This window comes from Tupaia chinensis, unplaced genomic scaffold (assembly GCF_000334495.1).
Source record: "Tupaia chinensis unplaced genomic scaffold, TupChi_1.0 Scaffold139833_1, whole genome shotgun sequence".
In the NCBI taxonomy this organism is placed as follows: domain Eukaryota; kingdom Metazoa; phylum Chordata; class Mammalia; order Scandentia; family Tupaiidae; genus Tupaia; species Tupaia belangeri.
Window position 1 is genome coordinate 4242443 of NW_006199712.1, and position 20200 is coordinate 4262642.

Genomic DNA, 20200 nt, shown 5'->3' on the forward strand with positions numbered 1-20200 from the left:
ACAGTCTGAGTCCTGGCCCCAGGGGCTTGAAGAATATGCTGGGCGTGTGAGTGCATGACCAAAGTCCCAAGAGGAGAATGGAGGAGAAGAATGCAGTGTGGTCATCCCCTCATGAGGGGTGCTTTCTCACATTCCCCCTCTCTGTGCCTCTCTCCAGCGAGTGCACCCATCCCATAACAAAACCAAACAAAACCAGACGATCAAACAAGAACCCAGACACTTCCATTGTGCTATACTACCCAGATTTTGGCCTTTGTTAGACTAGTTCATTTTCACTAATAAATGCCAACTCTTGCCATTGCTTTTCACAATGTTTCCCATGAATGTGTTCCATGCCTTTTGTTAGATTTCTTCCTGGACACATTACCTGTTTTATTGCTATTGTATTGTATATGGCATTTTGTAACAGAAAAAAAAATAGATTTTTTTCATTATTGCTAGTACATAGAAATACAGTTAATTACGTCCAGCAATCTGGATCACATCTCCTATTTAAGTCTTTTAATTTGGCTGTGGATTCTTTGGGATTTTCCATACAGACGACAAACTGGTTTTTTCATTTTCAATCTTCCCATCTTTTATTTCTTATTCTTTTTTTTTCTCTCTCTCTTTTAAAGTTTCTTTCTTTCTTCTATGAGTGAGTGAGACAGAGAGAGAGAGAGAGAGAGAGAGACAGGGCACTCTCCCATCCACTCCCAGCCTCCGACCATGGGCCCGCATGCACACAATGTACTCAGGGAGGTTTCTGGTCGTGAACCTGGAGCCCTCCCATGTGCCTTGGCATCACAGAGCATTGAGTCTTACTGCTGTGCCACCTCCTGGCCTTCTTATCCTTATTCGTGCCAGTCAGCATCCTTATACAAGCCTGAGTTATGGCAGCAGACACTCTTAACATGGTTCAATTTTTCTAAGCTTTAAATGGCCATTAAGAATAACATTTGTAATAGTATTTTAGGGATATACATTGACTGGTTTCTTGTTTTATTGATTAGTTTTGTTTGGTAATTATTTAATACTTTTTTGGGGGCCCACAGGTGGTGTGATGGTTAAGGGCACTGGATTCCCACATGGGTGACTATGGTTCAAGTCCTGGACTGGTGGCTTGCTTTCTCACTTTCCCTCTCTCTCTTTCTCTCTTTCTGTCCCTCTCTGGTCAACTTAAAACAAATAAAGTTAAATAAAATAATTCTTTAAACATAATTATTTAATACTTTTTTGTTTCTATTGAGATATAATTTTTGATCTTTAATCCTGTCTATGGGATCAATTGCATTAAGTGTTTTTTGGTTTTTTTTTTTTAGATTTTTGCCATAGGGCATATACACTTGCCAGAGATATAGACAGACAGAGAGGGAAAGTGAGAAATCATCCCCTTGAGAGGATGCCCCCACTGCAATCCCTAATCACCCATTCTTCTTCTGGGATTTTGGGCATGCACACACAGGTGCCTGGTGTGATTTTCAAGCCACCAGGTCTGGGACTCGAATCGTGGTCAGCTATGTGGAAGTCCAGCTCCTTAACTACTATGCCACCTACTAGCCCTGCATTAATGGAATTTCTAATTTTTAAAAAATAATTATTTATTGAATTTTTATTCACTCATTTATTTTAATTTGACCAGAGAGAGACACAGAGAGAGAGAGAGGGAAAATGAGAAAGCAAGCCACCAGGTCCAGGACTCAAACTGTGGTTGGCCATGTGGGAGTCTCCAGCGCCTTAACCGCCACTCCACCTGCTGGCCCCAGATTTTCTAATGTTAAAACAACTTTGTCTAAGATGAACTCAACTTGGTCATGTCATATTTTATATGTGTATATATATATTTATGTGCGTGTGTGTATATATATATATTTTTTTTTTTTTTATTTAACTTTATTTATTTACATATTTTTAGTTTGACCAGAGAGGAACAGAGCAAGAGAGAGAGGGAAAGCGAGAAAGCAAGCTGCCAGGTCCAGGACTCGAAATGTGGTCGGCCACGTGGGAGTCCAGTGTCCTTAGCCACCATGCCACCTGCTGGCCCCAATACATTTTGTATTTAAACTACACCTGGTGTGCTGATATTCTATGTAGGATTTTGTATGATTGTTCATAAGCAAGACTCGTCTTTTGACTGTTGCCTTTTGTCAATTCTGGGTATCAAGGTCATATTAATTTTATAAAATGAGTGGAAGATTTAAAGCTCAGAGGAACTTTTCTGTCTTTTCTACCACACTCAGGCCATGCTTGGCACATTTTCTTGCTACTTCCCTTTGTGGAGATATTTGTACACCTACCTTCATAGCAACATAGAGTAGCCGAAAGGTGTGAACCAGTGGGTGAATACGTAAATGCTGTGGACTAGACATCCGGCAGAATAGTATTCTCTCCAAATGCTAGGCAAGTCGAGCCTCTTCCTCAAGAACATCCAACCAGGGGACACAATCTGGTTTGGGGCCAAGCTCTTGCTAAGTAGGGCTTTTTTGTTTGTTTGCTTGGTTAGTTTTTTTAAGATTACTTATTTCTTCCATGAGAGAGAGAGAAACAGAGACACAGAGAGAGAGAGAGAGCACCCCCTGCTCAGTGTCAGCTGGGCTGGAATGCAGGCATGGTGTGAGCACGTGCCTCGCATGCTTGGGGAGGTCCTGGCCCTCGAAGCTAGATCCTCTCCCACGTGGGTCCATCTGCACAGCCCCGCACCCTCCCCTGGCACTCTCATTGCAGAATACGGAGCAGTCCCTTGGCCCATGCATTCAGCGTGCGTCACGCAAGTCCATATGGTTTTCAGGCAAGAGGTTACGATAGCCGATAGACGTTGTGGGGGTCTGCACTTCTGAACTCTTCCTGAGGGGCTGGCTCCCAACGAGATAGGCGACCTGAGTCCCCAGCTGCACCTGGTCTCTCAGCTCCTCCGTGAGGCAGAGAGAGAAGGGGACACCGAGGCACGGAAAAGACAGTCTATTTCAAGATTGTTCGCCCGGCAACTCACCAGGACTGCCTTCCTTTCTCACTAGTCTGACCTTGCATTTGATTAAGAAGCAAAACTCCCAGAGCAATGTCCCTTAAGACAAGAATTTATGGGCGAGAACCAGCAGTTAGCGTAATGGCTATGTCGCTGGACTCCCACGTAGTCGACCGCGGTTCGCATCCCGGACCCGGTGGCTTAAAACTCACGCCGGGCGCGTGTGCATGCGTGCCCAAGATCCCAAGAGGAGAATGGAGGAGAAGATATTGTGGTGTGACCATCCCCCCTGGGGGGTGATTTCTCGCTTTCTGTCTCTCTGTCTCTGTCTGTCTGCCTGGCGAGCGCACGCACCCTAGAGCAAAAACCTCTCCAAAAAAAAAAGAAAGAAAAAAAAGAAAAAAGAATTTATGGGCCAGCAGGTGACAGGGAGGTTAAGGTGCTGGATTCTACATGGCTGGCTGTGCAGTTCGAATCTCGAAAAATCCCAGGAGGAGAGTGGAGGACAAAGGACTGCAGCGGGGCCATCCCCCTGAGGGGTGATTCCTCGCTTTCCCTCTCTCTTCTCCCCACCCCTCTGTCCCTGCTGAGTACGTCGTCCATCCTATGGCAAAAACCGAAAACACAAAAACAAAACACGAGAATTTACACATTGAGGTCGTCATCAGAAGGGAACATTTGCAGTATTTACCAATTAACTCCTTGCGCCTCCTCACGGGCAGGGCTTTCGCTCCAGGGTTCTATAATCACATAGGAAATATTTCCACTATTACGATGCTCGTTCAAAAATAAATAAATGTCAGCACCCCCACAGATGTTTCCTTATTTGCTGAAGGAAAAAGAAGACAAACACAGTTATTGTGATTCACAATATTTGTGTAAAAGGCACCACACTCGAGCCTTCCTAAGTACTCCCAAAAATAATATTTGGGAACTTTAATTTTTATCTCGGATGGCTTCGGGCCACTTGGACTGTGCTTGGCCTCCCCTCCCCACCCTGTGGTAACACCTACAATAAGAGTCAAGGAGGTTGATCTGTGCTTCCAGGAATCACGGCCCCCCACCCCTCATGTAGGGCTGGCGCCCCCTTTGGCAGAAGTGAGGTAGAACCCCAGTAGGGTCTGCAGCCCCCGCGGGCCTTTCCAGACCATCTCAGAGCAGCTATAGGAGTTCTCCGACGAGTGGCATAAATGGCATCAGAACCTTCTGGAGGGTGTGCTCAGCTGGTGGCTTACCCATGCCAGAGTGGGTCACTGCTGGGGCCCGAGAATCTGCATTTCTATCAAATTCCCTGGCAATGCTGACACTGCCGGTCCTGGGACCTTCTTGAGAACTACTAGTCTAGTGTTTACCTTTTTTTTTTGGAGAGGTTTTTGCTATAGGGTGTGTGCACTCACCAGACAGACAGAGACAGACAGAGAGACAGAAAGCGAGAAATCACCCCCCCCCCAGGGGGATGGCCATGCCGCAATCCCTTCTCCTCCATTCTCCTCTTGGGATCTTGGGCACGCACCCACACGTGACCGGCGTGAGTTCAAGTCACTGGGTCTGGGACTTGAACCGTGGTTGACTACATGGAAGTCCAGCAACAAAGCCATTACGCCAACTGCTGGTTGCTTTTCTAGACTCCTTCATTGTTATTGTGGACTTCTTGCTTCCACTATTCCTTTACAAATAGACAAAGTACAATGATTTTAAATAGGAAGAAATACCTACATTGGAAAGAAAGGTCTCACAAGGAATAGACAGGCCTGTTGTAATTTATTTGAGTTATTTCCAAGCGATGGTTACAAAAGTTTTTAATTTTTATAATACTCTTGATAAGAAAATAAAATTTAAATAAAAATACATTCTCAACAATACAACACGGTTACACAAATTCACTACATTAAGTTTTGATAACTTACATTTTTCCAAATGGACACTGTAAAAACCAATATTTACTAGCAACACATTAATTTCCTAGTTCATAAAAATGGAAGCAGATAGTATCAATCAAGACTGGTAATTTAACTCTAGAATGAGTCTTGTATTCTTCACATACTGTAAGGACACCTAAAAGGCTAGGCGGAATTTTGTCTGTGTAGGCTGTACCGTTAGAGCAAATTAAAGGTGCTTTCGCTGAAAAAAAAAAAAAAGGTTTTTCAATACCTAGCACAAATGAGCCATTCTGATAAACGAATGCAGCCTCAGAAACAAACAAAAGCCACATCATCCATCACCTTCTCCTGTGTGATAATAAAAACGTTACCCGTGATGATTAAAAACATATTTCTTTGGCAAATAAAATAGTTCAATTTGATAAATTATATTCCTGGGAGTAAAAAGATCTTTTCTGTTGCCCATCATCTTATTAAATGAATAGTAAAAACAGCTTAAAAAAAACACACAAAAAAACCCAACAAAAAAACAAGCACTAGATCGCCACAGTTCAACGGGCCGAAACGGCTAAGGAAGGTTCCAGCGAGTCCCCTGCATCATCCTTCCCTCTTCCCTAGGGTCTTCTGGTGTTTAGGATGGAATGAGCTGCCATGTATCTCTTCAAATGTGGAAAAGGCAGAGAAAGCAGAACAGACAGGAGAAACCCACGTGCTCGAGTCCTGGCAGAGAAGTGAGGCCCCTGGGAGCGAGGCCCTTGGTCACGGGCGCCCTATGGACACAGTCTCCTCTTCCAAAAGACTTGGGGAGAAAATGAATCACATTTCACATTACTTCTTTTTTCTGGCTGTGCCATGCCTGCTACTTCCAGTCAAGCCGGCTGTCTGAAAACTCATGTGAAGAAAATAACGAGGTGACAAATATTCTCCCCTTTAAATCCAGAGTCGTGTGTGCCCACAGCCTTAGACCTCTTGATCATCATCTTTAAGAACGATCAGTTTGTTTGGGGGATCTGACACTAGCAATGTTAGAAGAGTGCTACTTCTGCCTTGAAATATAAAAAGCAGAGCACTGAAAGCCACTGGAGAACGAGTGGTACCCGGCCACACTCACGGCAGAGACCCTTACAAGGAACTGTAATCTAGATGAAACTGAAGAATGAGAAATTTATTGAAGGGCTAAGTTCTTTCACATTTACAATCGGTGGACTTGAATCTACAAGCTCAAAAATGGAAAAGATTCTTTTAACCTGGTCTTTAACATGAGCCAGGATGTTAGACATCTCCCACGATGCGGACAAGTCCTGATTCTCAGGCCACAGCTGATCCATTTCCACAGGCCGCTCTCAGAAATTCACCGCTCATTTCCAATCACTGTGGGACAACTCTGTACCAGTGACCTTTAAAATCAACACCTAGTAATACTATAATTTAAAGACAATTGCCCATCAACAACATAATCGGCAAAGTGTATCTTGAAACATAGCTTATGCTCAGGAACACACACACAGAAAGCACTGCTAGCTAGACTTACATGAATAAGTCACAGTTTGAAACAAAAACATATGTAAATACTCCAGGGTTCATAGTAGTACATTTAGAAAATGCTCTGAATTAAAAAAGATAAAACAAAGAGTACCATGTTCTTTAATACTGATGAAGCAAAGTGTATCCCTCTTCACTTCAAGGTGGCAACTTGCTTCGACTGCTTATTTACAGTTAGGGTTTCAGGACAGAAGTGAATTATTAGGGAAAAGTATGATTCAAAGAGTTGCTTGCCCAAAATTAATTTGGCTAGCAGGCAATAGGGAAACGGCAAGGAGATATAAACATTTTCAGAAAAGCATTATTTCCAGACTTAAACACTGATCATTCAACTGATCATCAAGATTAGATACCATGGAGTATCCAAAGTATAATCTGGGGCAGTCCAGATTATTAAAGTGCGCCAAGTGACTGTTCTTGAGTTAGATCTCCACCTAACACCGCGAGGAGGAGGGGGGCGTCCTCGGGGCGGTCCTGTTACAACATGAAAGAGCAGGTGAGGCCGAGGGAGTCCCCACCACCTTTTCACTGTTTACTTTCTCTTCTTTTTCAGAAGAGCTGTCCTTCGAAGTCAGGTTAATCTGAACTCTCAAATCAAGAACATGAGTACCTGATATTTAAAACAATTAAAAAAATTTTTTTAGTGGTCTCACTTTATTTCATTGGCCATCACTCATCCCAAATGTAAACCAGACGCACGCAACAGCACGGATTCCCTGACTCCTCCTGTCCGAGTTCTGTTTACAGCTTTAACTAGGCAAAGGACACACCGACTCCCCAGGGCGCGCTGGCAGTTCTCTCGTTTCTGCTGCTGCCTCTAACGTCATCTGTACTGGCGAATGGACCAAAGGGGAAGAAGAATTCTTTTCTGTTTAAAGGGGGAGGGTCGAGATGAACTAAATGGGAAGCTCTGAATTGTCATGGAGTGAGAGAGATTTTTCTAGAAAAACGTCATGTTGGCAGTATAGAGCAGGCACTAATGGTAGTGAAGACAAGTCCACAGAACAGAGTGTGGTTACAAGAGGTGGTTTCTCGCTACGCAGGACTTCTCCTTTTGTTCAACAGCTTCTTCAGGAATCTTCTTTAGGAAGACTGTTTCTATTAAAAAGAAGTTGCGGAAACATGAATTTGGACACACAAGATACGAAGAGAACCTTGGGTTTCAAATTCTCTAGTTATGTGTCAATACCAGGATTCCCACAGTTAATTTCAATTATTAAATATTAAATATGTGAATGCAGGTGACCCTGAAGCCAATGTTCATTCTTAAATACTATGGACAAAATATATGATGAATTGAAAAACTCCAAGAAAAATATTTTCCAGTTCTTCTGAATCAATTGCTCAAATCCTACGATGTTTTCCCAACAATTGGATTTTCCCTAAAAAATAAGAGAAAATTATTTTTGAAAAGTTACAAAGTATAACATTAAAAAATAACAAATATATAACCCCTTAAGTATTTATAGTTTTCCTTTGATAGTCTCTTATATCAAGTCTTGTTGCATTAATCCAACAAGTATTTACTAACCACCTGTTAAATTTCAGGGACTATTCTAGAAACTAGGGGTACAGTAGTGAACAAAATAGTCAAAATCCTTGCTGTCACGAGTTTACGTTCTGGTAGAGGTAAAACAGAAGGAGCATATATTGGGCTCGCTCAACAGCCTGGCAGTTAAGGCAGCTGGACCCCACAGGGTGACCTTGCAATTCGAGCTGGGTATTCAAGGAATGAGTTACAATGGAACAGAAGGTGGAATCGGCGATGACAGCACCCACACAATGAATGACAGCAGAACTGAAGAAGACAGGCCAGGGAAACTCAGTAAGAGAGAGGCTCTACGCTGTCCTGACAGATCAGGGTGAGCAGGAGGCCTGTGGGTTTGATGGGAGATTGGGGCAGAAGAGGCTGCCTTAAACGCTGTTTGAAAATATGCTCACAGGCTCTGCCACTGCTCAGACTCTGCGACTAGGAGGGTGAGGCCGGAGAGGAAGCCTCAGGTTTGGTTCCCAGCCCAATCTACACAAACCCGGCGTGGTGGCACACGGAGGCAGTCCTGGGTAACAGGCAGGATGGCACAGGAAGACAGCGATGTGAAAATACCCTGTCAAAAATCTCTCTCTTTAGGGGCTAGCAGGTGACATAGTCGTTAAGGGTGCTGGACTCCCACATGGCCAGCCACGGTTTGAGTCCCGGACCTGGCGGTTTGCTTTCTCACTTTCCCTCCCTCTCCCTCTCTCTCTGTCTCTGGTCAAAATTAAAAATAAATAAGTAAATAAAAAAAGTTAAGTAAAATAATTAAAAAAAAAACCCTATGCTAACCCCCCCCCAAAATCTCTTATTAAAGTTCATGGAAAATGCATATTATGAAAAAATTCTACGGATTTAAAACTTTTTGCAACAAAATAAACTTGTACTTTAATTCCGTTTTCCATGGAAGTTTGAAGTTACCTTGTGCATGTGTGCGTGCGTGTGCGTGCATGCACGCACGTGTGCACATTCATGGCAGCTTCAACAATACTTACTTGCTCCCATATTTTGCACTACTTGATCTTTTCTTCCTGTACTTTTCATGAGGTTCATCCAGCTTCTCTATGATGCTTTTTATTTGCTGAATTGTCTTAAAGGTTGTCACAGAGTCCTCGATCACAAAGTTAGAATAATCATCGGGCTCTTTCTGTGGCCCCTGATACATTGCTATCGTCCCACAAGCCTCTGTAAGAAGCAGTATAATCCGGTCAGACAACCGAGTCCCATAAATGCAATTTATAATATAAATAAGAAATTTTTGAATGTTTCAAGATTTCCCTGGGCAATGCATAATTAAAATACATAAATTTTACTAATTAGGATCATCACATTTATGCAAAAATAATGTTTTCACTTCATAAATATCTTTCCAAAGTGCCCCTTTTGGGGGTTTGTCAATTTTCATGTAAGTAATATCTTTGTAAGTCTGTATTTTAAACGTTTTTTTTTTTTTATAATGGCAAAGCAATACTTCAACAGTGGGTAATGAAAATAGATTGCGTATTTACCTTCCATCTTCTGCAGCTTAAGTAAACTGTAGGTAAAAAGGGAATAAATTCTTTCTGTTTCTCTGTCTTCATCAATATCTATAGAAAAAAAATCTCTCTTAAAAAAAAGAAAGGCAGTGTGGTAATGCCTCTATGGTAAAGATAAAATGAGTGACGTTGGATAAATTTTGCTTTGATAATAAGTCAAAGGCTTTTGGTTGTTCTTTAAAATTATTTTAATGTATTTATTTGCTAGACGGCGTGTGTGCTTGTTGGAGAGAGCGAGCTAGAGAGGGAAAGTGAAAAATTACCCCAGCGGGGCAACGGCTGCCCAGCAATCCTTTCTGCTCCATTCTCCTCTCAGGATTTGGGCGCACACATGCCTGAGGTGTCTTTTTCAACCCAATGGGTCTAGGATTCGAACTGCACATCTGGCCATGTGGAATTCAGCCACCTTAACCTCCACACCATCTGCTGGCCCAACTTTTTGATGGTTTGAAACTAAAAACAGTACCATGGCATTTTGCAGAAGGAACTCCAGAAATTTAATTTTATTTGACAGTTGAATAAAATGGAGCCAAGAGAGGTTTGGTTGTTAGGTGACTCACATCATATGAAAGGGAATTTTATTTTATTATTATTTTTTTTTGGAGAGGTTTTTGGTATAGGGTGTGTGCACTTGCCAGAGAGACAGAAAGCAAGAAATCACTTCCTGGGGGGATGACCATGTTACAATCTCTTCTACATTCTCTTCTGGGGATTTTGGGCACAAATTCATACATGCCTGGAGTGAGTTTTAAGCTGCTAGGTCTGGGACTTGAACTGTGGTCAACTATGTGGGAGTCCAGCACCACAGCCATTACAGCAATTGCTGGTCCCTATTTTATTTATTTCTTTAGAAATTTTTGCTATGGGGTGCATACACTTGCCAGAGAGACAGAAAGCAAGAAATCACTTCCTGGGGGGATGACCATGTTACAATCTCTTCTACATTCTCTTCTGGGGATTTTGGGCACAAATTCATACATGCCTGGAGTGAGTTTTAAGCTGCTAGGTCTGGGACTTGAACTGTGGTCAACTATGTGGGAGTCCAGCGACGTAACCATTATGCCATCTGCTGGTCCCATGAAAGGGAATTTTAAAGTGAAATCACGTTCATAACCTGAGCTTCATCATAAAGGCAACACATAGTACTTAAGTCTACAGGCTCCAATGGGTGTTCCACACACTCAGGAAGGGAATGCTAAAGCAAAGCACTCTTCTTCTTTAGCATCTTGCTCAGGCTTGTGCCTCTACTTAAACACTGCTATAAGGGAAGTGTACTTGCTGGAGAGAGAGAGGGAGAAAGTGAGAAAGCACCCCCCGATGGGGGCTGGCCACACTCCAATCCCTTCTGCTTTCCTCGCCTCAAGATTCTGGATAGGGACCAGCAGTTAGCGTAATGGCTATGTCGCTGGACTCCCATGTACTTGACCATGGCTCTAGTCCTGAACCTGGTGGCTTAAACTCATGCCGGGCGTGTGTGCGTGCATGCCCAAGATCCCGGGAAGAGAATGGAGAAGGGATTGCGGCATGGCCATCTCCACCAGGGGTGATTTCTTGCTTTCTGTCTGTCTGTCTTATCTCTGTCTTTCCGGCAAGCGCACACACCCTATAGCAAAAATCTCCCCCCGCCAAAAAAAAAAAGATTTTGGACATGCATATATATGCACCTGGTGTGTTTCTCAAGCTGCCAAGTGTGGGACTTGAACCGTGCTGTGGGTCATGTGGGTCCAGTCACCTTAACCATCACACCACTAGCTGGCCCCAAAACCATCATGAAAAGTAACCCTATATCCATTAGCACTACCCATTCCTCTCTCTCTATATCCTGACAACCATTCATCTTTCTGTTGCTATGAACTGAGCTCTTCTGGACACTTTATGTGGCCTTTACGTCGGGCTTCTGACACTCAGCATGTTTCCAAAGTGCATTCGTGTTGTAGTATGTCTCGGTACTTCATTCCTTTTTATGACCAAACATCCCACTGTATGAATAAGTTGCATTTTGAAACACTGCTTTTTTTAACCACAAAGGACTTACGCAGTACACGGCGTGCACCCGAGGGTGTTCTCACTGGTCTCCTGGCAGCAGAGCCAGGCTCCGTTCACATACGCCGAGGGGTGGTACACGCTCAGCCTGTTCTGGTTGCAGCGGCTCACCCTGCAGAGCGCGTCTATCCACTCATTGGCTTCCACGCAGTTATTTGCCTGGACATAGAGTGGCTTCTCTGTATGTATGACCTGGAACATCTGCGTAGGCGGCGAGAAGTTAGGAACAGTCAGCTCACAGTGCAGAGCAGGGAAGCGTGGGACAGGGAGCTCTGCCTGGCTGGGTGACACTGCTCGGGCAGCTCATGCATTGTTACTGGTCAGGGACAGTAGTCTCACGGGCAGTCTCAGTTATGTAGGACTAAGTGGTACAACAGAGTATCATTGTTAGAAGTCACCTATGTCCAAAGGAATAGACACATAATGTAAATAAAGGGAGAGATCTGCGGGTGGAGAGAAAGGATGGGGAGGGCAGAGCCGTGGGAGACGACTGAGAAACAGGAAGTCGCCTTGGTCGGCTCCAGCGCGTGGTACAGAGACAGAGCTGGATACACAGGCTGGGGCTGTATTATTTAGAGATTTGAATGTCATATAAGGAAGTCTGGTAACGGAGAAGTGCTGAGAAAAAGGTCTCTCACGCAACAAGGAAGACTACATGAAACATCAACATTAATGGACAATTTTAAGGTTTAGCTAGCAATTTAAAAAACTATGAATAATTGTAAGCACTAAAATAAACAACTGCTTGAAAACTGTCACCTAATACATACTGTTTAAAAGGCCTTACATGAATTTATTTATATAACTTACGTTTTTCTTGTTGAAAGAGCTCTCTTCTAGTTTTTCCACAGCAAGAATGTTTTTTACTGGAATTGTATAAATCGCATCTTTGCCTAAATAATAAAAGAAGTAGGACAAATTTAAATAATTTCTATCCTCTATGTTCTCAATATAAAATTGAAACATGTTCAAGGAAAAATGTCAGATTAAATTTGATCTCTAGGTAGAACAGAAGAATGCTACAAAATTTTCTAACAATGATACGGGTACCAAAACCCCAAACCAAAACACCAAAAAACTTAGCAATATAGAGGCCTATTCAAAACTTGCAATGACATGGAATTTTCTTTCATGCAGTTATTCCATAAGCAGTGATGATAACTATGTAGATTTAAAATGTGTTTTTCCCCCCCAATCTAATGTCTAATTAAAGAATCCTCAAAACAGTATTTTTAAACTGAAAAGCTAAATATAACTAACACATATTGGCTAATTAGCTAACTAAAGATATAAAATTTATTCTAAGAAACGCAGGAACAAAAAGTAAGTATTTTACTTGTACAGCAAATCTTTAACCTCATTAGAGTCTGGAAATTTGGTTACGGAGATCTGAATTGGCTGAAGGAGCTCCATAATAACATGGCATGAGAATATAACACGTTTCAAACTTCAGGCTACCAGAGAACAGACTGTACCTCAGATTGCCCGAGAAACTATGAGCAAACATAATTCTGGCCTCTTCTGGTCACTTCGTAATGTTGTTTTTAGAAAATCAAAACTTTGCTTTTATCTTTTCCCCCAGCTTTACTTTAATGACATGTGGATTAAAGTGCTAGAGCTTACGGACTTTATGTTTTATATTGTATTATTCAGGGGATTAATGTATAGCTTTTTTGGAAAAGAAAATTACTTGGTTAATAAAGGTTTTGTAGCTTTATATTTTTTTAAAGAGATTTTTGCTATAGGGCACATGTGCTCACCAGACAGAGTGAGAGTGATTTCTCACTCTTCCTCTCTCTCCAATGATTGCGTTTACACTATAGCAAAACTTTTTAAGAAGTCACTTTACTCAATGATGACATACTGACTGTCTCCTGCACTGTTCTAACCAGTTATGATACCAGACAAAAGAACATATAAAGCCCCTAATGGAGTTTGCATTTAGGTCTGGAAAGACTGACAAAAGATAAATATTAAATAGAGATGAATGTTCTAAGGAAAGTAAGACAGGGTGATGTGATAAGACATAATTGGGAAGTTACTATTTTTTAATAAGAATTATTTATTTGGGACCAGCTGGTGGAGTGGTGGTTATGGTGCTGGACTCCCACATGGCTCACCACGGTTCGAGTCTCAGACCGGGTAGCTTGTTTTCTCACTTTCTCTTTCTCTTCTGTCATCAAATTAAAAAAATAATAATTGGGGGGAGACCAGCAGATGGCATAACAGTTACGTTGTCACTGGACTCCCACATAGTTGACTGGGTTTGAATCTGGACCCAGTGGCTTGAAACTCATGCCAGGCGGGTGCCCAATGTCCTGAGAGAAAAATGGAGAAGAAAGGATTGTGGTGTGGCCATTGCCCCTGGGGAGTGATTTCTCCCTTTCTCTGTCACTCCAGCAAGCGCACGTACTCTAAAGCAAAAATGTCTCTAAAAAAAAAAGAAGTAATGATAATTGGGGTCAGCAGGTGGTGTGGTGGTTAAGGCGCTGGACTCCCACATTGCTGACCACAGTTTGAGTCCTGGACCTGATGGCTTATTTTCTTACTTTCCTGCTCTCCCTTTCTCTGGTCAAATTAAAAAGTAATAATAATAATAAATGTATTTGAATAAATAATTTTTTAAAACAAAACAAAACTAAACTAATCGTCAGGCCCAGCAGGTGGCATGGTGGTTAAGGTATTAACTTCCATGGTTAGTCCTGGACCTGGAGGCTTGGAAAATCAAGCTGGGCACATGTCCATGCATACCCAAAATCCCAAGAGGAGAATGGAGGAGAAAGGACTGAGGCATGGCCATCCCCCTAGGGGGTGATTTCTTACCATCCCTTTCAGTCTCTTAAACTTTTATTTATTTATTTATTTATTTATTTTTAAATTTGCAATAGGGCACGTGCACTCGTCAGAGTGAAGAAATGACATTTATATTCAACAAACATAAAGTCAAGTGTAAGAAAATGAGAAAGGACTATAAGTAGTCTCCTAGAAACAGAGAAGATTCCACATATGGGTGGAGGGTGGCGCCTGAAAGGAGTAAGGAAGCCACTGCTCGGGCCACGTGTAGGATAAGACCTCCACGAAAGTCTCCATGGTTAGGGGAGAGTGTCATGCCAGCGCTGGTGGACACAGACGGCTGGAGGCTGGGAGGCCGAGACATACGCCGATGACTAACCGGTGAGCTGCATCTGGAGGCTGGGCCCACCTGGCTCCCGCTGCCCCCTCTGTGCTAAGCGGCAGCCAGGTGTGAGTCTGCAGGCTGAAGCAGCAAGGATGCACACGGGCTGCGGGTGGTGCCATGTCACTGGCGCTGGCCCGCAGGAGGGGAAGGGCGTGCATGCCAGAGTCCCAGCACCAGCGCCCCTACCCTCAGCTTGTCGTGTCCTTCCCTTGTAATCGGTCACAGTACGTTAGTGAACTTTCAAGTAAGTTAATGGGTTGTAAAACACAGAGGTGGGAAAAATGACCAAAAAGTTACTAAACAGGTAAGAAAAATCAGCACTCTGAAGGGGAGGCGCATGTGCTACGAAGCAGCGAAGGTCTGAGGAAATCAGAAGAATAATGAACCGGGGGCAAAGGGGACAGCTATCTAGGTACTGGTCTACGGGGGCACCACAGAGACCCGCCAGAGAACGTTCATAGTTTACAGGGAGTTTCTATCTTTAGATTTACTGAATACACAAAGCATGCACACACTCAAACTGCTTATCTATTCATTTCTAGACAAATTACAACACAGTGTACGTAGAGAGTAACTGTCCCCAGGCACATCTGTTACCCCAGCACCAGGGTTCCATCTCACGGCAGTGACAGTGCTAGCTGGAATGAGCTGCAATGTGAATTAGGACAAAAGAAGGTTGTACTGGAAAGTCTCCAAAAATCCTAGAAAAGACAATCAGAAAGGAAAAGAGAAAAGTTAAGTGCCTTGGTGGACGCATTTAGAAGTTTCAACGTCTCACTAGTACAAATTCAAGACACAGGAGACAGCGTGTTCAGGAGAAAACCACAGGTGACAATGGTCCCTAGATAAGGTAGGAATCTTCAGATTGACAGGCTCCACCGAGCTGAACACGACAGAGGGAAAAAGACAAATATCTCAGTACTAGGCAATAAAATAAGAGTGCTAAGCACCTTTGGAGAGAAGAACATAGAAGACTGAGAATGAGACTGACTTCAAGATTCTCAACAGCAACAATGAAAGCTAGTAATCAACGGAGTATCACCTTCAAAGTTCTGAGGGAAAATCATTTAAACTCAGTGTGGAAAGAAAAAATGCAGACCTTTCTATATATGCACAGATTCAGAAAATCTGTCAGCCATAAAGCCTGCCTGAAAGAATTCCTTAAGGAAGTACTTCTGCAAAAGAGTAAAGAATCCAGGAAAAAAAGATGGATTTGTTTTGTGAGAAGCAGGGCTAGTCAACGGAATTAGTAAAACCGGTGGGAAATCAGGATAGAAAACCATTACAGCCCAAGGAAGGTGGGTAGAAGACACGAGAGGCGAGTCCTGAAATCCAGACGACTTCATTAAGGAGATGCTAGGAAAGGGAGGACGAAACGCCGTCTCCTTTCCCAGCTTGAATGGAGGCTGGGGTTAATTACGGACACGGAGGTTAAGTGACCTTTCATGTAACGTAACGTAAGTTTCGATCTGTCTAAGGACAACTCAAAGGCAGAGACAGGATACCCAGATCTCCTCAGCAGCTAGAAGGAGAGCTGGGAAAGCGTGTACACGCACGCACACACAGGCGGTTGAGACTCCAATAAAAAGGTGAGGAGGAACAAACAGAAAAACCTAGTTAATAGAAAACAGAAAGTAACACAGTAAATCATAGTACTCACGACAATTGTTAGTGTATTAACTTTCCCTAGTAAATTACTCAGTCAGGTTTCAGTTAAAATCATTATCTCTTCAAAACGTTACATGGAATTATGTGGAACTCACCAGTTCCACTCCTAAGTAAGATATGCAAAGTAACTAAAGACATTTACACACTCAAAAGCTTATAATCGATGTTCACAACTGTGTACGTCTTCATAGCCAAACACTGGAAACGACCTTGATGCCCACCAACGGATAAACGAAATGTCGTACGTAGCCATACCCTGGAACGCTACTCAGCCAGAAAAGACAAAGAAGAACCGATTCATATTACGATATGAATCAGTCTCCAAAGCATTATGCTGAGTGAAAGAAGCCAGTCCTAAAAGTCTATGTACTATACAGTTCCACTTATGTGACGTGCCCGGAACAGGCAAATCCACAGACAGAAAGGAGATTAGTGGTTGCCAGGGGCTGAGCGAAGGGAGGAAGTGGGGAGTGATGGTTAACAGATTTAGGGATTCTTTTTTGGGGTGAAACAGATTTAGGGATTCTTTTTTGGGGTGAAGAAAATGTTCTGGTATTTTCTTTAAATTCTGCTTTCTTTTTCTTTTTAACTGTATTTATTTATTCATTTAAATCTGGAGAGAGAGAGAGAAAGTAAGAAAGCAAGCTATCAGGTCCAAGACTTGAACCACGGCAGGCCATGTGGGAGTCCAGTGCCCTTGACCACCACGGCAGTTGTCAGCCCCGATGTTCTGGTATTAGCGGTGACTGCACAGCTGTGTGAATACAATGAAAAACCCAAACATGTACACTGTAAAAGGAGGACATCTGGGGCCAGGTCACGGAGTAGTGGCTCAGGTGCTGGACTCCACATGGCCAACTGTGGGGTCTGAGTCCTGGACCCAGTGACTTGAAAAACACACTAGGCCAGTTTAGGCCTGCGTGCATGCGTGCCCAAAATCCTGAGAGGAGAATGGCAGAGAAGGAACTGTGGCGTGGCCATGCCCCTGGAGGGTGATTTTTTGCTTTCCCTCTTGTGCCCTATGGAAAAAACCTTTAAAAAAAAAAGAAAGAAAAGAAAAGAGAAGAGAAGAGAAAAAAAAAGTTCTGATGGGGGTTGGAGGTGGGGGAGACTTTGAAGTTTCCATGTAAAGAACAGACATATCATGTTATCTACAATGTCAAGTTTTTAACTAAAATATAAGACACAGAAAGAAAGTGGCCAACTGAAACTGACTGTGGGTAGGCCCAGATGTTGCATTTAGTATAAGACTTCAGTGCAGCTAATATAAATATGTTGAAATAATTTAAGAAAAATATGCAAGGGGACCAGCAGGGCGCAGGGTGGTTAAGGGGCTGGAAACTCCCACATGGCTGACCACGGTTTGAGTCCTGGATCTGGTGGCTTGCTTTCTCACTTTCCCTCTCTCTCACTCGTCAAATTAAAATGAATGAATAAATAAAATTAAATAAATAATTCTTTAAAAAAATATGCAAGTGATTGAATGAATATGGACTCTGAACAGATAAATGAAAAGTGTAAAAAAAAGAACTAAATGGATATTTTAGAGTAGAAACATACAAAATACAAAATGAGCTGAAAAGCAGATTTGAGATGGATGATAAGATAATTGGCGAACTTAAATGGAACCAGTCTAGGGCCAGCTCCCTGGCAGAGTAGTAATGAGCCACACTGGATCCATGGGGAACACTGTGGGTTTGGTTCCCCAGGCAGCCTGCACACTCCGGGCTGCATGCCTGTGACCCCGGCTGCCCATGAAGGCTGGTGTTGGGGCGGGGGGGGGAGGACACGGCGTAGGACCCACTGAGGATGCTTGTGTTCTTTCTCACTGTCGTGAAAAAAAGAAATACTTCTTTTTTTCTTTTTTTAAAAAAAGGAAGATCCAATTTGGAGACCAAAGAGAAAAAATAAGGAAAATGAAATGAATGAGTCTTCGAGGGATCCGTGAGACAGTAACAAGCGTTATCAGCATAAATACAATTAGAGTCCTAGGAGGAGAAAAGAGGTAGAAGAAATAAGTAAAAGAACCCCCCAAATTTGGAGGAAAACATTACCTCACGGCTCTAAAAAGCTCAACAAACCCAAACAACCTCTTCAAAACTTCCAACCACGAAGTAACACATCTTTATGTTCATCAAATTAACAAACCAAAAAAGAGATAAAGGAGTGATAATGTGAGGAATGGAGAAAATAAATGTATCGTTTTTAAGAGAGTCCATTTTACCTTTAAAAAAAAAGTCCAGTGTTCTTCACGTCTTAGGAAACCCTTGCACACTCCGTGCTGCAGGTACTGTGCCGTGCTCTCACGGAGGTGCTGGGACTCCATCCCGAATTTCAGCTCGTGTGCGGTGTGAGGTGGGGTGAAGTCCACTTACCCTCCGCCCTTCCACTTACCTAGTTATTCCATGATTAGTCAAAAAGCACTTTTTAAAAGAATTTAGTTTTATTTGTTGTTAATATTATTTTTTAAAATTGGACCAGAGAGGGGCCTGACCTCCTGCACTGCCCCACCTGCTAGCCCCATGGACTTCTCTACGGTGCTGTTACAAATGCAGCTGCTATGAGCATGCATGGCAAGCCTTTGTGTGCACATGTCTTCTTCGTTTCTTTTGGTGTAGGTAACCAAGCAAAGAACTGGTAGGCTACATGTATGGGAGTTTGATGTTTAATGTCTTTTTAAAAAATACTTATTTCATTTTTAATTTGTTATTTTTTATTTTGACGAGAGAGAGAGAGAGAGAGAGAGAGAGAGAGAGAGAGAAAGCGAGCCACCAGGTCAGAGCCTCAAATTGCAGTTGGCCATGTGGGAGTCCAGTGTCTTAACCACCACACTACCTGCCAGCTCCCTATGTTTAACTTCTTGAGAAACTTCCCAGCTGCTTTCTAAAGTGGATATACTTTTTCTTTTCTAAGAGAGATTTTTCTATAGGGCGCATGAACTCGCCGGAGACTGAGAGAGAGACTGACAGATAGTGGGAAATCACCCCCTGGGGGGATGGCCACACCGCAATCCCCTCTCCTCCATTCTCCTCTCAGGATTTTGGGCGCACATGCACTCATGCCCAGCGTGAATTTTAAGCAGCTGAGTCTGGGACTCAAACCATGTTCGACTACATGGGAGCCCAGTGACGTAACCATTACCCCAGCTGCTGGTTCCCAGTTGAAATGTATGAAGGCTTCTGTTTTTCCACATTCTCGCCGACATTCGGTATTCTTTTATTACAGACATTCCAGTCAGTGTGAAACAGCTTGTTACTTTCCTAATAACTACTGAAGCTGAGCATCTTTTGATGTGCATATTACCCATGAATGAGTGGGGTCAGCACCTGAGACTGTGACCACCCCCAGCCTTTAACTAGCCTCAGGTCACGGACACACATGCGCCCAGTGTACCAGAGCAGCCTCTGCCCTTGAACCAGGAACCTTCCCATGTGGGACTGCCTCACAGAGTGTCCTGCTTCATTTCTGCACCACCACGTGACCCCTGTGCCTTTTCTTGGATGAAATGTTTGTATCTACTATCCTTTAAAAAAAAAAAAAAGTTTTTCCTGAAATTCCATTTATTTAGTCATTGTGACTATCTTTTCCATTAAGCCCTTGAAATATTACAGTGGCAGCTTTACAATTCACATCTGTGATTCCGACATGTACGTCAGCCTGGGGGTCTGCTTCTATTGACTCCTTTTTCTCTCGGGTGTGCTACAGTCCACGGTTCAAGTTCTTCTCTTGCTGTCACTGCTTCAGTGCATGCCAGCCAACACAGATGGGCACTGCAACTACGGACTCATTTACGTTCCCTTGAAGTCACGTCATTAGCTGATCACCCTGAGATTTAGTTTTATACTTTGTTCATATTACAGCTCATTTATCCTTAATCCCAGG

The 20200-nt window shown here is 42.9% G+C and overlaps 1 protein-coding gene and 1 long non-coding RNA gene across 2 annotated transcripts in view; both read right to left on the reverse strand.

The window, feature by feature from the left end:
* Positions 1-4678: 4678 nt before the first annotated feature.
* Positions 4679-9486, reverse strand: LOC114004740 (uncharacterized). The gene is made up of 3 exons (XR_003546812.1): positions 9403-9486; positions 8890-9079; positions 4679-7745 (listed from the first exon to the last, which is right to left on the reverse strand). It is a non-coding gene; the product is annotated as an uncharacterized LOC114004740 (long non-coding RNA).
* Positions 9487-11445: 1959 nt separating this feature from the next.
* RASA2 (RAS p21 protein activator 2) overlaps positions 11446-20200 on the reverse strand; it is a gene marked incomplete at its 5' end in the record, with an annotated part of 94523 nt that continues 85768 nt past the window's right edge. The window contains 2 exon segments of the mRNA XM_014593189.2: positions 11446-11673; positions 12283-12365. Coding sequence (XP_014448675.1) covers positions 11461-11673; positions 12283-12365 — 296 coding nt within the window.